This window comes from Bombus fervidus, chromosome 1 (genome assembly GCF_041682495.2).
Source record: "Bombus fervidus isolate BK054 chromosome 1, iyBomFerv1, whole genome shotgun sequence".
Classification (NCBI taxonomy): domain Eukaryota; kingdom Metazoa; phylum Arthropoda; class Insecta; order Hymenoptera; family Apidae; genus Bombus; species Bombus fervidus.
The window spans coordinates 11,642,085-11,659,443 of record NC_091517.1 but is presented as its reverse complement, the minus strand read 5'-3'; the positions used below and the strand labels follow the sequence as shown (position 1 = coordinate 11,659,443).

Sequence of the window (17,359 nt, the reverse complement as noted above, 5' to 3'; positions counted from 1 at the left end):
TCCTATCTTACCAAGACCTTTCGAATCGCAAGTTCGAAAGAACCCATTCCTCCAATCCCGATCGGAAGCAATGTTCGCGGCGTTAGTGTCCGTGAGCACAGGAAACGATTGACCGTTCGTTTAATGGTTTCTGTTCGGCACGATGCATGCACAGGGTATCACCGAAGGAAATAGAGGAGGCTGGTCCGAGGAGAAGAGAATCGATCGAGCGGAATAAGGCGGTTTCACCGGCGACGTCGCCTACTGATCCGCTCGAACCATGGAGCACACGCGGCATTAAGGACATGAACACGATATTGGCTTGGGAGGAGAATACGCCGGACAGTCCTTAACGAAACTTTACGATATTATGCGCCGTGTACCTCCGGCTGATCGTTCGATCGACAAAGTGGCATCAATGGTTTTTGCCCTGGCAGCAAGCTGCGACGCGTCAAGTACTTGAAAGCTCGAGATCGCTCGAAAGCCAAACCGAGATTCAACCGATATAGAGAATTCTTGAAGGATTTGATGGTAACGTTGAGGAAGTATCGAGAGAAAAAGGGAAAACACAGTCGCTACAAATGGTATTTGTATGTACATCAAACAAACTCTTATCGCAAGATATAGTCTCTGTTTTTTAAATAGCTTCTCACATTTCACTTTCACAGTATCAACATTATTTGCAGTATTGTGTTGTTTGTAGCTGTCGACTATAGGTATTGGAATACTTATTGATATTTGGTGTAGAATGCTATTCGCTGCTTTTATCTTTTAACTATTTTATTGTTAACCAGTCGTTTCGTCCGCAACGTATATGTATTTTTTGTAATGTAAAATATTAAGTAGGAAATGAAATTTGATAGATTTTTCGAATAAATATAACCAGTAGGTGTCCCAATATCTATGGCTGGCTATATGAAAGTATTACTAAATCAGACGAAATTTAAAATACTTGGACCCAATTAATAGGTATGTAAATGCCCAAATAAATACAACGATGTACAAATGTTTTTTTGCAGCCACTGTATATTGCCAGTTCGAAGTATATATACATATAATGTATATAAATACGTATAAGTTTGTTTTTCGCTCAAACTGTCTGGATACAATGCGAAGTGATACTATTTCGTGTTATGGCTGTCATTATTAGGCATTTTACATCTTGTTTCAGCGAAACGCAATTTGTCTTATATCGTGTATTGTCTGTAACATATTTCCGTTGAGGAAGAAAAAGTGAAAGTTGGCAAGAATCTTTTTGATTTCAATTATTCGAAATGAATTTTATAGAACTTTTGAAAGTTGTTTTAACTTCATATCGCAAAAGTAAATTGTGATTGAGTTTCGTTAGAGATGTTAGAGCGATTCAGGAACAAAATTGCAGTAATTAACGAATCCGGAGAAACTGCAGGTTTTTATTCTGTTTTAATTCCAATATTGTCTGAAGTAAACTCTAAGAACTTTTGAAAGTTTCTTTTACTTCATCTCGTACAAGAAAATTGTGACTGAGTTTAGTACGAAATTTTAAAGCGATACCGGAATAAAATTGTGACAATTAATGGGGATGAAAAAGATATAGATTTTTATTCGAAAAGTGGTTCAAACGTTAAAATTGTAACGTCATCAAATCAAGTTCATTTATGTATTTAAGGAACAATAGGATTAAAAATTTAATGAGATTGTCGTCCTTGTACGTGGATGATACAAAAAGCGTTTTTACCATTCATTTAGTTCGTTAGTTAAATCTCTATAAATGAATAACAAACGTATCAAATGTTCATCCAAGAACACTTTAATCCGATTACAAGGAGTACGAAAATACGAATATACTAGACGAAAAGCGTTTATTCCTTTTGTAGCGTACCAACATTGACTAATATCATAAAGGATAATGACGTAATGATAAAATCAACAAATAGTAATTTCTTTCTGCAAAAGGATTAATTCTTCGCATTTATGATCGCAGAAAAGAATCAAAGAAATCAAAATCATGCTGACGAACGCCATTCGTTTGATCAGATGTTGCTCATTAAACTGTTCTTTGATATGAAAGCATATACATCTCGATAAAGAAACAACAGCAATGAAAAATAAAACTCCAGATATTTTGAAACAAAGTTTTGAAAATTACTTAATTAAAAGCTTTTATAGAAATATTGTATAATAAAATATATATAGTAATTTGAAGCATAGTTTGGGTATCTACGAATAAATGTTCAGTTTTTGATAGATCAACTTTAATCAAAGATATTGCTCTAGTATATCGATTATTGAAGTTCAAGAAACAAATGTATCATGATATTAAGTAATTTGGTATTTAAGTAGTATCTAAGTAATTTTTAAATTAAATAAAAATATATGAAGGAATTTAACAAAAAATATTGCACGTGCCAAAAAAGAAAAAGGAATATAAATCTTATAACAGTACGACCTATTTGAGAAATGATCGAAATACTTATACGGGGCTATACAATTGTAAATATTTTAGGCCATTTTGTAGACTAAGATTCAAATAGCGTTATGTATAAACGATTTTTGCATTAGATGAATTTTACAGTAGATCAATTTTAAATAAGAAATCATTCTAAGATTACTCGTCTTGCCATTTCCTAGCTTAGGAATAAGGAAGGGAGGATTGATTAATTTTGATCCATTAAGAAATTTCTTTTGTGTTTATTCTCAAGTCAAAATTCGATAGAAATTCTAATTTCACGTTCAAAAATTCTATTTTAATTTATAACTTTCTATTGTTACTGATATGGATATAGATTATTTAATTTTGCTCCCGTTTTTCCCACGTTCGATTTTGAAAGTATATCATGCACATAACGCTGCACTCACCACTCTTCTATAACTCATCTTTATATTTATTCCAAGCAGAATGTTATTAAAATATTTAAGAAAAGTTTCCTACTATTTATAGGAATGAAAGATGTATTGTGCAAACTTTTCCTCTTCAGAGTTACGGTCTTCGAAAACCACGTGCAAAGTTACATCGACTTCTTCGTTTAACGATCCAAATGTAGTCGAGCCTTTATAACAATGAAAAAAGAAATACAAAACCGTACAATCGCAAATGTTTTTCTTTGGAATTTTGAAGTTGCACACAAAACGGTATATTTGTACGGAAGAAAGAAGCGCAGGAAAGAAAGTTACAATTATCGGAAAATGCAGGAAAGAATTTAAATTATTGTAACAGAAATTATCAAGTTTCCATGACAAAGTTAACAGTGCAAGAGAGTAGAAGTTATACGTATAAGCTACTATAGTATACAAGATGTACCGCAGATACGTTTGATACATAAAAATAGGGAAATGGGAACATATTTCTCAGAAAATCAGTTTAGAGATACGGTGGAGGAAAGTGAAATCGAAGCACACGGTTTCCAATATTAACAGCAACAACAGACTGTTATAAATGTATCTTTAACAATACTAGAACTATTGCTGTAGCAATAACGCGGAGCGTGGAACAATTATCTTTTTTACGTACATATTTAAAATAAAATATTACATTACGTATCCGATGTATTATTTTTCCTCCATATTTTATTTACTTTTTATAACTGAGTAATATGTAGAATTGGGCAATGTATCGTACTTATATTGTATAAAGCCTCAGTTCGTGGTATATTGAGAAGCTCGTTTAAATATGTTTCGCGTGTGCTTGATAATTTTGGAAATATTTCAAATATTTTTAGGTGACAGGATATACTTCCTTCTACAGTACTCCATTTATCAACACGATATTTTAGTTAGCGCCCCGATTAACTGAATTTTCGCTGATTGTAGTAGGGAGAATGGGTAAACTCCTATTAAATAAACTACAACCATATATGTCTATATTACTAATAGGCAATGCATATTATTACTCGTAAACGCGTTGATGCGTGCAGGATACCGAGCCTGACGTCAAGAGGTTAATTCGGTTTATCATCGACCTCAAGGTATCCAGTATGTTTTAGTTAAAAATCTGATGCGCACGAGTGACATTCGTAGGATAACTTCGAGGATCAATTTAACCAATTAATGGAAAAAATTAATGGAAAATATCTTTTTCGTTGATTCTGGGTATCACTTACATTCTAAATACATTTGCACACTTAAATTTTCCATGAATATGCATTAAATAAATGTGTATGAACTAATCAACTATTTCAACTACAGTGGTCAACTGTATTATTGTAATTTAATCGCTCGTATCTTAGGTCCGTAGTTATTCTATCTTTTTCTACGATCTCATCCAATGTTATTCCAAAACTACTCTTAAATCTAGAGTTGAAGTTCTTTTCTTATCGAAACAACAATCGTTTTACTTTTGAAGTCGTTCAAATAATTATACACATGTTAGCATATACGAAGAAGTTTACACGTCATTTACGACGGAAAGTAATCTTGTTTACATTTGAAAGTGTGCATACGGATGTTATTAGAACGCAAATGTAACCGCGTGCGCTGGGCTTAACGCAGCTGCGTACACACGCGGTCGATGTTTCAAGTTGAAACATTCAACACTTTAAAGAAAGTCCGTGAATTAAAAGCTCAGAAGGCTTAGGTAAGAGAAATTGAGGCCTCTTAAATGCCTGATCGCAATAGCATGCAAGAGTAATTAGTCCTCTTATCGGAGCAATTTCATTAATAAACTACGTCACTGCCCTATTTTTAACGTGTCTAGAGACCAACGCAGTTGTGTATCCCGAAGCGACGCGTAGAATTATCGTAGATTTGATACATATGTAAAAAGAAAAGAGAGGACAGAATCTCGAGGATCTTATACATATTTCTCGTGTGAAAACGATATATACGCGAGAAATGTACTAGTAGAGGTGAAAAAGGAAGTTATTTCCAACCTTTTCTTATTTTATTATTAATTATTCTTTCTTGAATTATTCATTATTTGATGTGTGTATAGTTTTTTTTATTTAACCAAAGTAACCCGGATAATAAATAATAAATGTATGTTTGTTATAGTTTTAATATGCGACGAGGGAATAAATTTTGTGCACCGTTCGTATAATGGTGGGATCGTTATTATCTATATTATCAGCTTTCCTATCAGTCACATTGGTTTCAGAAATGTCTATTCGTGATTTGTACTCTCTTTTAAAATATTTAACAATATATAATCTTCGTCAACTTAATATATAAGTATAATAGTCTTTTTAATATTATTTCGATTCTTACTAAGAAGCTCGAAATTCGAATTTTTGTTTCTTAAAAATAAAGATGGAATTAATTTCAATGTCGCTTGAAGGGTACACTGGTATCTAGACCGTACATTTTTATTTTATGTGAGAAATTTCAAAATGTAAAAATCCGTACAACATATCCGTACGAAAATATACAAATTGTCCAAAGTAGGGTACTTTCAGTTACGATTTCTATTAGATTAAATTGAAATCTCTATTTGAATTTTACATATGGCTTTAGCTATGTCTATAAAAATGTATGTACATTTGATAGCTATAACGAATTAAATTTCAACAGCTTGAAGATAAAAATAGGTACCACGGTATAACATTCGACAAACTTAACACACTGCTTCTTCTTTATTCCTTTTCTGCCCGATTTTCTCGCGGATCTAAGAACTACCGATATAAAATTTTGGTTGGTCGTTTCTCCTCCAAGCGTTCTTTTGTGGTTTGGGCTATTGCCATTCCAACAAGACCATGAACGAGAGGGAAGAAAAAGACCAGCGATATACGAAGGCTCGCTGACTCGGAAAACTTTTCGTCTCCCGCGCGTATTGAAACAGTAATGATATGGGAAGAAGTCGGTGGGATAACGAAATGAAAACACGTGCTGAACATCCGAAAATCGTCCAACTTGTCGGTAAGTTGCCGTTTACGTGTTATAGTGTTTCCGTCTGGGGAACGATATAGATGCTGTGTACCGGAACTTTTACCATATGGTCGAAATAAAATTCAACCGAGGGATAATTAACTGTGTAAATAGTCGCAAATACGCAACTTCGTTACTGGACCTTTTGTACATGGTTGACACGTTCATTGCCACGGTGTACATCAGTGACAAACGTTTTATTAAATTTAGAATGATTGAATTAAGATAAATTTCCGTGGACTGAAAAATTGTCGGCAATGTGAAAATTGAGAAAAACTTCGCAATATAATATTGTATTATTATTTGATATAATATTTGTGAAAAATAAATGTTATGGCGATAAACATAAACTTCGCGTGTAATATGTATATATACAATAAAAATACATGAACTTTTTGAAGGAAATTCACAAATCGTCCTTCATGAGTAAGAGATATATAGGTAAACACGTGACTGAATCGAGAGAAAAAATTTAATGTTATTTCAATCTTTCTATAAAAAATTCAATTCCGGTAACGTATGGAGACACTGTGTGTTAAACGATAATTACATACTTGATTAGAAGATCTGTTACGAGGAGGAAAAAAATAATTGTAATTATAAGTTACTAATTATTATTTTTCATTAATTTGCAGACGACCAGCTTTCCCGTGTTTTTACTATGACGGTTGATTTTGGATTGGGCGAGTGCTTAGATATATACGTATATCCTTGCATATTTTACACGAAACGTTCCTATCCCAACAGAGTGAATATACATATGCTAGATGCTGTTTCTACATCGCTTAATATAAATACTAGTATCTATACTGTTGATAATTCAATGGATCGTATTCAACAATTTTAATCTGAAAATATTTATATCCGAAGCTAATGTAAAAATATCATTAACGTATTGTCACATACTTATATGTATTGATCAATGAAATGACCGGTTCAATTTATAGAATAGCAGGCTCGTAACTAAACGTTAAGCGATTAACCGTCACCATCGTGAAATCTCAGTCGTGAGCGAGCGTTGGTTGCCATCAAGGAACTGGTACGTAGGTTTGTTATCCTCTTTTGGTTCGTTCTACCCGCTTACTTTTTAACGAACATCATTTTCGGCAGGAAAAATATTATCCTCCGCCGTGGGCCGGCTTGTCATTGTTTCATTGGAAAATCGATTCGGAAAACATCGCCATGGGGTGAAGGTAGCGGCGAGATTACCCGGACAGCAGTGAAACGCAAAAGATAAAACGTCGCGGCGAATTTTCGGCCGCTGAAAGCCACGACGAGAACCGGCGGAATGACAGGTCATATCTCGTTTTGCTTCTTATTGTTCTTAACGGGCTGCTATGATTGCATACTACCGAGAACAATATCATCGTTCTCAGTGGGCCACGAAGACAATCCTTACTGCCGTATTTGCGCCAATCACACCATGTGCCAATTTCCGGTACGTATTTCCATGAATCGATGAACTTATTTATTAAAGTGACTTGCTGCTTAGGTATTTGTTGCATTTAGAGATATTAATCCTCTGTGCCATATCTGACTCGTTTCGGGAGAATCGTAATTTCTATCATCTTGTTATGATTGTTGATTTGTATGGTTGTTGTGAGATGTTAACCTAATTATCGAGGCGAAGTTTAGTAAATTTCGATATCATGTTATGTTATGAGGTTTATTATCTCGATGTTACATTGCATCTTAATGGTATAAACGATGGCAAATTAGTAATATAATAACATGGCTTTTAATCATAATCGATCATAAAAATAATGAACAACATCTCCAACTGTTAAGCTGAGGTTTCTTCAATCTCAATGTTATTTTATGTTATTACGTTAGAAGATTTATTGTACTAATTTTATGTCGAATTTTAATGTTGATACTACAAGAATGGCGCAAATAACAAATTAGCGACTTTTCATAAGAATTGTATAAAATTAAAACAGTCCATTTTTGCAATGTTGGATGACTCTGCGTAAAATATGTGGATGGAAGATCCCCTTTTGCCTTGTATCACTGTATTAAGAGGACCAAACAGTATGGTATTTTTTATATTTTATCTTGCATTTGCATTTCTCTGATACTTGTGAATCTTATGTTTTAATCGTCGGTAGTTCTAGTGCCGATGTCAGGAATGATGTGAATAATGGTACAACGATACAAATGGTGTAAATTATATCAGGTTAATGATATAAAGACATGAATTTTAATCAATCCATCATAAATTTGAGATAGGAATGAAGTGGAATGTAATTATTGGAGCCGTTAAATCACCTTTATTGCGGTACTTTCACATTTACGCAATATCTATGCTGTTTGTTCTATCGATAATATTTTTAATTAATGCAGCAAATATTAATCAGTCTGAGCAAACGTGATTTTGTTCATTTAATTAACCGATACAGTGAGTGAGAAAACGCTGAGTAAGATTATTGGTCATTAATCATCCATTGTTTACTCCCCATTGAATCTTCATTAAATCCACAATTTATTAAGTGCAATGTATCGGTAAACTATAAAAATTGTTTAAATGCGTGCAAGTGCATAAAGAATGATCAATATTAAACCATAAAACAGAGTACATAATCTATCATAGACGTTATTATCGTCGAAATCATATGAAATACGTTGCGTGCAGATCCGCGGCTGCCCAGAAATACGACTACCGTAAAATTTTGGAAAACTATTTAAAGGTTACACGACATTTTGAAGAAACTATGAACCGGTTAAAATTTGATTCGCAGAAACGAACGTCTCGTACGTATCGCCCTAATGCAATCTTCTTTACGACAATCTTTTAAACTAAAATACTGTAAAGTAAACTTTATGTTTTAGGATATTTCGCTTTAAATAGGGCAACACGTCGATTCATCGTTTAAATCTTCTTCATTTACGCTTTGTCTTTATCTCACGAAACATAATCACACCCTCTTTCAATATCGATTTCCGCTTGTTTCCCGTAAATATCCAACGAAATTTTTGCTTCATCGAGACACCGCGTTCGCGATGAGCGAACGATACGCGCGGAAAACGTCACCGCGACGTCGATAATAAATACGAATGCGGTCGAGGTTAGCGAATCGAGAACATAAAAATCCATCGCAAGTGTGAATTTGCGCAACAGGAAATTCGGGACGACGACACCGCTCGTTATTGTCGACCCGGTGTCACGCATACAATGAGTCTATTCTCGGCGCACATTTCCAGGCCGGAGGATCACGCCGTCACCCACGAAGAATAGCGCGAACGCATTCAGACTAAGGTTTTATAGGAAACGTGAATTCTTGAGACGGGCGTTAATTCGCGATGTCAGATACGTGGTATCATCATTCCGCGCCGGATGCACGCCGATGCTGCCTGCTTCTCGTTGATGAGCTTGGAAAATACTGAAAAATGCCATGAATCGTTGATTTTCTATGACAATGTAGCTTTGTATAACTTCACATTTTTGTAGTATTTTTTAACGCCCCTTTGTGAAAAAATTTCGAAGTGTACTAATTTGCAAATTAATATTATATTGTCTTATGGTTAAATTAAAATACGACCGGGGCTGTTTTGTAGAACTGGAACAATATTATTAGGGAAACAGTACAAGATGCAAGTAACAAATTATCATTGTTAACGAATATTTTTTCATGATGATATAACAGCTTTGATAATAAAAGAATCAAAGTTTTGCAAGGAAATTCTACTTTATTTAAGGGAAGATTATAAACATGTAATACGGAAGTGTCTAGGTATTAACCTGCAACAAGGGAATTGTTAACGATTAACGATTAAGTAGTGAAACAATGTTTAAAAGTCTCATAAATACGATGTTATTGAAAATTGTAAATAAAGTAACTTGTATATTATTTTGCAATTTACAAATAGTATATACTAGAACAGTAGATAGGTATGTTAATTTCAAAATCAAATATATTATTATTATAAATAATCGTTGTGTTACACTTAAAGCAAAGCATACTAAAGCAAAATGCTTATTTTACATTAGTTTACTTTAAACGATATTAAAGGAGACATCAAGAGAGTCTTTCTCGTAGGCAACGAGTTAAAAAGCACAAGTTAAATAAAGTATAATATTTTTTTTATGCTTCAGCTTCTTCAAAAAACGAACTTATGCTACACAAAAGATTCAATTTCCTTTTAGTAATTTTATATAAAGACAACTTAATCTTAACACAACTGTATTATAAAATTTCTATTTCGTGTTCCCTTAAAATCGATCTTTGTAGATCAATAGGTCTCCATTTGGCCTAGTTTCCCAACCTCTCGCTTACTCGTTTTAGAATTGCAATTGTAATTAATGACAAACGATTTCTTGCATGAAAATATGATAGACAATTACAGTAATGAGCAAAATTAAATACACGGCCTCTAAAACAGTGTAACTTTTTTAAAATTCGACCAAACGAATTGATTTTTTTTCTTTTTTAAGAAGCAAGAAGAATCAGTTTACTAGATGACGTGTAAAAATGTTTTATATAAATCGCAAACTGGTCAGAACCGATAGAAGAAAATAAAAATCGCTTTTACAACTTTTTCATCTGAGTCTGCAGTAAAGATATAAAGATGAAAGAATCTATAGATTTTAGGCTGAAAGTAACGAAAATTTTGTTTTGGATCGAATTGTGTTTAAACGAAATATTTGTAATATATTCATAATCAAACGTATTGTTTAAAATTTTATGACAGGCTCAGATAAAGACGTTATGCGAGCTTTACTATTTTCTTCGCGATTCCGCTCATTTGCAATTTTTACAAAAACTTTTTGCACGTCAACTATTAAACTAATCCTCCTAATTCTCAAGAAATAAACTCAAGTCGTTTGATCCTATTTTTAAAAAGTTATTTTATTTTAAAGTGTGCACGTTCAGTTTCGCCCATTATTGTATACGGAAAATGTCACGAAATAAATAATAATTTACACGTAATAAAAAAATAATTTACTTTCGTACTCGATAATTTTCAGTTTTTTGATGTATTTACTTGTTTCCAAATCGATTTCTCACTTTTCTTAAAATCTGGTAGCTAATTTATTTCAGCAGAGAACGAGATTAAACGATCGTTACATCGATCGCAAAATTCGCTTTTTGAAAAACGAATTACCATTTCATACGCATATTCAATTATTTCATATGCACGTTCAGAGTAAAGCGCGACAAGGAGTGTCGACGTTGCTCGGCCAGTGCGAAATTTCTACCGGTTTAAATTTATGAAACGAGGAAATAACGATGTCGAGAACGCGATATATCGAAAATAAGCTGGTGGTAAAGGGTGGATACTGCATTAACGATGGCTATGAGTGTGTGCGTGTGAAATTGCGGGCCATGGAATTTCGAATAACGATGCCGCTGTTCCTTAACGTTATTTGTACCAATCACGTTAACTCTCTATTTTAGCGTTTGTTGGACTTTTCTCCCCAAAATTCAACCTACTATTGGCCATATACAATTACAATTACGTGTCACGTATATATATTTGTAAAAATATAAAAGCGATTAATATTTAATATTTATCGTTCGAAGTACTATTATGATATATTTCTATGAAGGCTCTTAATACCAATGTGCATTCGAAAACTATATTTCGCTGTCATGTTTAATATTTTAGTTAGAGTGATTTAGGTACGTCTCGTACATAAATTACGCTTATGCTCGTACCGTTGAAATCGAGCTTTTGAAATATTGATATATCGGATACAGATTTCAGTTTACGTGCTCATCAATACTTTCTGACTGTTTCTGGTTATGAACGCTTTTGCTAGACAGCATGCAATATATTGTGTAATTAGAGACATTGTTGTAATTGAAAGGGGTGACAAATTTCATTCAATAGCAACTTTTAAGCAAGAAAATATATATCAGAAATGTACACGTATTCGGAAATTTGTAATGTAGAAAAAGTAATAAAGTATAAAGTACGGCTTTGTGTTCTCCTCGTTTTGCAAAAATTGAAATTAAAGTGTATATATCATTCGAATTAATCCTTTCTAAAGACTTTAACATTTTTGGTGGCAGAAGGAAAGCTCGTCAATTTTTATTTTTATTTAAAAGATATACAGTTAAAAAATATGGGTTAACTCGAACTCTTTAAAACACCTGCGCTTTAAAAGAAAACACTTGCGTCACATGAGCCGTTCGGAACCGTCGTAATTTTACTTAATGAGCATTCTTTCTACGTTTTATCGTTTTAAATCCATAGCTTGAGTTAGTTGCGTGGAACATCCTCTATATGAATGAACAATATGTTATGTATAATAACATTTTTACGTGAACTTTCGGCTGGCACAAACAATCCAAAAATATAGTAGAAAAATATAGTAGTATTATTAACGGAAAATTGAAGTATGAAATTTATTTATACATTCGTCAGAATGAAAGATTAAAAGCTGGACATTTAGAACGGTGAAAACTGATAGCGTGATAGAGGTTTTTTTCTCTATTCATTCGATCAACGTTAATGCAGGAGGCAGGTGAGAAGAAACCTTTCGATTAAATGCCATTAGGTCGATCGCTCTCTGTCGTTATCACTAATTTCCCTTTAATCCGAGCTTTCGTGGCAGTTTTAAAATTCTCTGTGATATTTTCCGTCCAATTATTTTCTAAATTCCCCGATGCCGCAACAACTAACGCGTTATCATCAATCCGTCTTGTTTCGATTAGTTGAAATACCGTCATACTTTAGATTCTTTAGAGCGTTAAAGTATTAAGTAGCCGTCTTATTTATCATTTGATACATTGAGATACAGAATAGTAATCGCTCAGAATCGAATTAAATTTATTATTTATTGAAAATAAATTTAGTATTTATTGCAACGTACAGAATTGCCTGCTATTTATTAAATCCACCTGCATTTAAACATATGAGAACTGTTACAGGTACGAATGCACGTATAAATGCAAGCAGGTATAATCAAATAATTTCTGAAAATTATTTATCTATGGTCTATAGCATGGCTTGTCAAAATTAATTTCCAATTTTGCTTCGAGTACTACGTTATCGATGTCATCGTTAGTTCTCTAGCTGAAGGTGCTACTTGAGTAACTTCAAATTGCAGTTGAATTAAGATTTCATTCCTATTTGCAATCGATGGAATTACGTAAGATAGAGAATTAAAGCAACGTCGTGATATTGTTTCCTTTGATAACGATACTTTTACGATATCACACGATTGCGTAAAATAGAATGCTTTATTGGAAAAATATTTTAGAAGCAGTATCAGATCAAACTTTTCGACACGGCAAAAAATCGCCACTATATCTACAATTTTTATTTCTCCTGAAAATAATTATATAGAAAACTCTTAGAATGATTTTTTTACATCGATCTTGAAACTTTTTGAATTACTCGCTTTTTCTGTCTTCTTTTTGTTTCTTAAATAGGTACCTTTATTACTTAAAATAGAAATGTATTGCAGAATATAGAATATATAGACTATAGAATTTTATATATTGTCCGTACAAAAATATGAAAGAATATATACGTATATACTTGATGAATTAATTTAGCTAGGATATCACACATGTATGTATTTTACACGCATAAAACAACCAAACAAAGAACGCGTAAAACGAAAATCAAGACTGACCGAGTGAATTTCATAGCCTGCTTCTAAAAAAGATAGAATACCCCTGTGGGCCTGTGATAGACATAAAAAAATTCTTCTTCCTCTGCTATACATCAAAGCGAATTCGATGAAGCATCACGTCAAAGCTCTGCCTAAAGAAAGTATCTGCTTCGAGTACTCCCACTAAATTCGATAGCACTTCGTATGAAAAGCTTAAAGAGGCTATTTTTATTGAGTACGAAATTCGCAAGTCGATAGCGCCAGTTCGAAGGAACTATAAATCCATATAAAAAAAGGCTATTGACATTTTAATTTTATTCCAACTATTTGACTCAAACCAAATACATTTGTGTATCCTTGATAATAATTGACCGTACCAATTGATAAATTTTTGTGTATGTTTCAGAAATGTTAATATGGAAAATGGAAATAGATCTTCTAACATTATATCAAGTAATAGAAATCGTATTTTAAAACCATAATCTTCGTGAGAGTAAACATAGGTATAATAAATCGTCGACGTACCTAAAATATAGTAATATGAGTCTTCATACAATATGTATATCTGCACTATTCTTGTACTATTGCTATACCAGTTATAGAAATTTCGATTCATAATTTGCGTTTATTAATACAAACATCCAAGATGTATAACTAATCGGGCTTTTAAATGACAATTTCAATTAGAATGTATAAAAGCTATTTGAAACGAACAGAAAGATTAAAACAGCGATTCAATTAACAATATCTCGTTTGTTTGTCAAACTTAAACGACTTTCGAATGACTTAAAATCGTTCAAGACAAAGCAACAAGAAACAAAGATATTGGAAAAAATATGATTATAAGAAATAACGAAAGAAATGATCAAAGAGAATAACTATTCCCTTTCTTTTATTAAACAAATTCTACTTTCTTAATATTAAGTTAATAGTAAAACATCTAATGTCCTATCGTAAATCGAAAGTTCGATATATCATTTTCACAGCAAGACACGGATGGCACCAGATGCGTGAACCTTCAGCATACTGATCTGAACGAGAAAGATATCGAGACCATACTCGATTGGCACAACGTTTATCGCAACACTGTGGCGAACGGTGACGAGGAGCGAGGAAATCCGGGCCCTCAACGTCCAGCAAAGTTCATGATGGAGCTGGTAAGATATAGTTTGGACGGCCAAGGTATAATATATGTGGCTATAAAAAAATAAGGGATAAGGTTGGAACATGCTGACGACTGGCATGAACAACATTCAGGTGTCGAATGGCAACTGTAAAGAAATTTCAACCCTCTCTATAGTAGAAAAATTCCCAACCAGTCCCTTTCGACTGTTTTATTTCATAAATCTGTTCATAAACCAAAGTATATCCCACTTCGATACGCGTAAACCCAATGTAACTTATAAACTCGAGTTATAAAAACTTTCTATTACAAGTCAAATAAAAACTGTTAATTAAACGAAAGAACAGTGAATAACTGTCGTGGGAGAATTTTAGTCTCCCTAACACTTGATTTTCGATCGTTCTTTAAATATTCAAGTGCTACATAAAAGTCAAAAATGGTATCTCATATTTTTGTCTTCTCTTTAAATTAATTTGAGCTTCATAATTATGAGTTCAGTTATGGATGTTTTATCTGTGTACTAGAAAATGGACGTATCTGTGTTTCACCACAATTAGATTTTTATGTAAATTCGTATTTTTATAAACCTAATTAAACAAATGAAATCTAAGTAGAAATCCATTGAATATTATAATAAGTACTATACGTGAAGTATTTCGAATATTTTCGTATATTATAAGCATTTCTACAATTTTACATTCCGTATAAATATACAAAAGTCCGTCGTCTAATCATAACAATTAACGGTTGAAGCTACATTTATTTTGTATATATTAATAACAAACAAAATCACATTATGATGCAGCGTATATCAGTAATTTCTCTTTTGTTACACAGCTATCGTGGATTTCTTCGATCATTTCGAATAAAGAGTTAATGGACTTTTCTTTAATGATCATACCTGTGTATCCGATGTCGATATTTATTTTGACAGATCTGGGATGACGAACTTGCTCATATCGCGAGACGATGGGTAGTACAGTGCAACCTTCTCGAGAAAGATCAGTGCAGAGACGTTGGCAAGTAACTCCTACAGATATATTCCATTTTTCATTCCCTTTAGTCGTCCCTATCATTTTTCAATATCCACCGGTATACGTTCGAACGCGAAATTGTTCCGCCTGCAACCGGATCGATGTCAGTGCGTTTCTTCTTTTTACCTCAATTTTTCTTCTTCTTACTTACGAATCTCCTCCACCATATTGTTTTTTCTTTTTTTTTTTTTGTTCCTTGTAGTTTGTTTCGACTTCATTTCAATTTGCAACAGCAAGGCGCACAAAGCGACAGTGGTTCTTATAAAAGAAAAATTCCATTTCGTTTATAGCCTGTCTTCGATGGGTGCACTTGATTGCTCGTTTGATTTTGTTCAGAAACAATTTACTTGCTTTAGATGCCTTCGAAATATTTTTTCTGCGTTTTGATAATATAGGTAGCGGCACATGAATCAGAGAACAATTCAAATCATGTTGTTGTTTTGCCTCCGAGTATCAAGATCGTTAGGATACACGTAATGTAAGAATAAATAAACTCCGGACAAAACAATGTCGCCGCTACGTCCAACCGTCGAACAAAGACGAATTCGAATTTTCCGACTCTCCCCCGATCAGTATAAATAAACGGATGCTATCGCGAGCCAAGCAGTTATACGAGTTATACGAGTTATCGATTAATATCTACGAGTTATGCGAGCGATTATATACTGTCTTTGCGAATACGTTTGTACGAGCGACTTCGGACATTGTTTATATTTATTTATAATTTATTTAATTTATTTTAAATATATTTGACGGGTTGCAACAGCAAGTTCTTGTTACCTATTTATCAATCCTGTACAATTCCTCTACATATACATCATCGATTAAATGCTTGGAATCATTTGTTCGGTTGCTGTAACATAAATTTGCAAATTTTTTATTCATTTCGGAAACAGTTATATAATTTAAGAGAATAATATTACATAGACTAATTTAATTCGACAAAGCATCTTATTTTCTTTTGGTATATTTTTAAGCACAAAAAATGTATTTTAATGTGGCTTAAAATTATTAACTTTAGTTATAATTCTTATACTTTTTTCAATATACAGAATTTTCAAGCGTTTAACTGGTAATGCATGGAAACAATTCCTTTGTTTTACATATCGTTTTATATCGTTCGGTATATAATTGAAATAGATTCTCTTATTTACGCTCACCGCGAAAAATATAAAGTTACCTAGAAAGGAAAACCGATTGAAATATGTAAAAAACTAATTATGCGTAGATATATCCTGTTAGAAAAAGCATGAGTTCGTAGAATTCCTTTTCTCTGAAAATATTTCGAATACGTTAATGAAATTAAAAAGAAGAAGAAGGAAGCCCGCTTGAAAAGCTTATTTAGTTCTATTCCGCGTAAATATTTCAGCAATTAAAACGATAAAAATATAGCTAATTTAAAACATCGGCTTTTCATTATCAAACCAGACTCATTGATTCAACCAATTTAAAGTAAAGTACGCGAAACGTAAAATAAACACAATAATATCAGAGTAATATCAACTTGAAATAAAACAAAGTAAAGTGAAATATGAAAGCGAATATTGCATATATAAGTAAACAATTATGGTACGAAAAGGATACTAAACGTAAGAAACTAAGCGGATCGTTTCATTAAAAAAATAAAAAGAAAAAAAAAAGAAGAAAAGGAAAAGATATCAAAATATACAAGATATTAATAAAAGGTAAATATGTATTAGAGTAATAAAATAATTAAGAAAATATTGTACTACATAATACAATAATAAAATAATAATGCAACAAGAAAAATATACATATGAAGGGCCCAGTAAGATGGCAATGTTCCATTCCTTTTTATAT

General features: G+C 32.7%; 2 protein-coding genes across 6 annotated transcripts in view; both read left to right on the top strand.

The window, feature by feature from the left end:
- The window catches only part of Iav (transient receptor potential cation channel subfamily V iav), a 58,175-nt gene extending 56,640 nt beyond the window's left edge, over window positions 1-1,535 (top strand). For all 3 annotated transcript variants that reach the window (XM_072000234.1, XM_072000243.1, XM_072000226.1), the window contains one exon: window positions 155-1,535. In XM_072000234.1, the coding sequence (XP_071856335.1) occupies window positions 155-332 (178 nt within the window). In that variant the 3' untranslated portion in view covers window positions 333-1,535. The remainder of the gene's footprint in view (window positions 1-154) is intronic.
- A 2,589-nt stretch (window positions 1,536-4,124) lies between these two features.
- Window positions 4,125-16,133, top strand: LOC139986816 (venom allergen 5). 3 transcript variants are annotated; one of them, XM_072002465.1, is made up of 6 exons: window positions 4,125-5,808; window positions 6,453-6,692; window positions 6,765-6,860; window positions 6,928-7,255; window positions 14,368-14,538; window positions 15,439-16,133. In XM_072002465.1, the coding sequence occupies exons 4-6, from the start codon at window positions 7,106-7,108 to the stop codon at window positions 15,529-15,531; spliced, it is 414 nt and encodes a 137-aa protein (XP_071858566.1). In that variant the 5' UTR covers window positions 4,125-5,808; window positions 6,453-6,692; window positions 6,765-6,860; window positions 6,928-7,105; the 3' UTR covers window positions 15,532-16,133. The 3 variants fall into 3 exon arrangements, with proteins under 3 accessions (XP_071858566.1, XP_071858551.1, XP_071858558.1); XM_072002450.1 differs by having other exon boundaries at window positions 6,453-6,860; XM_072002457.1 differs by lacking the exon at window positions 4,125-5,808 and having other exon boundaries at window positions 6,325-6,860.
- The last annotated feature ends 1,226 nt before the right edge of the window (window positions 16,134-17,359 follow it).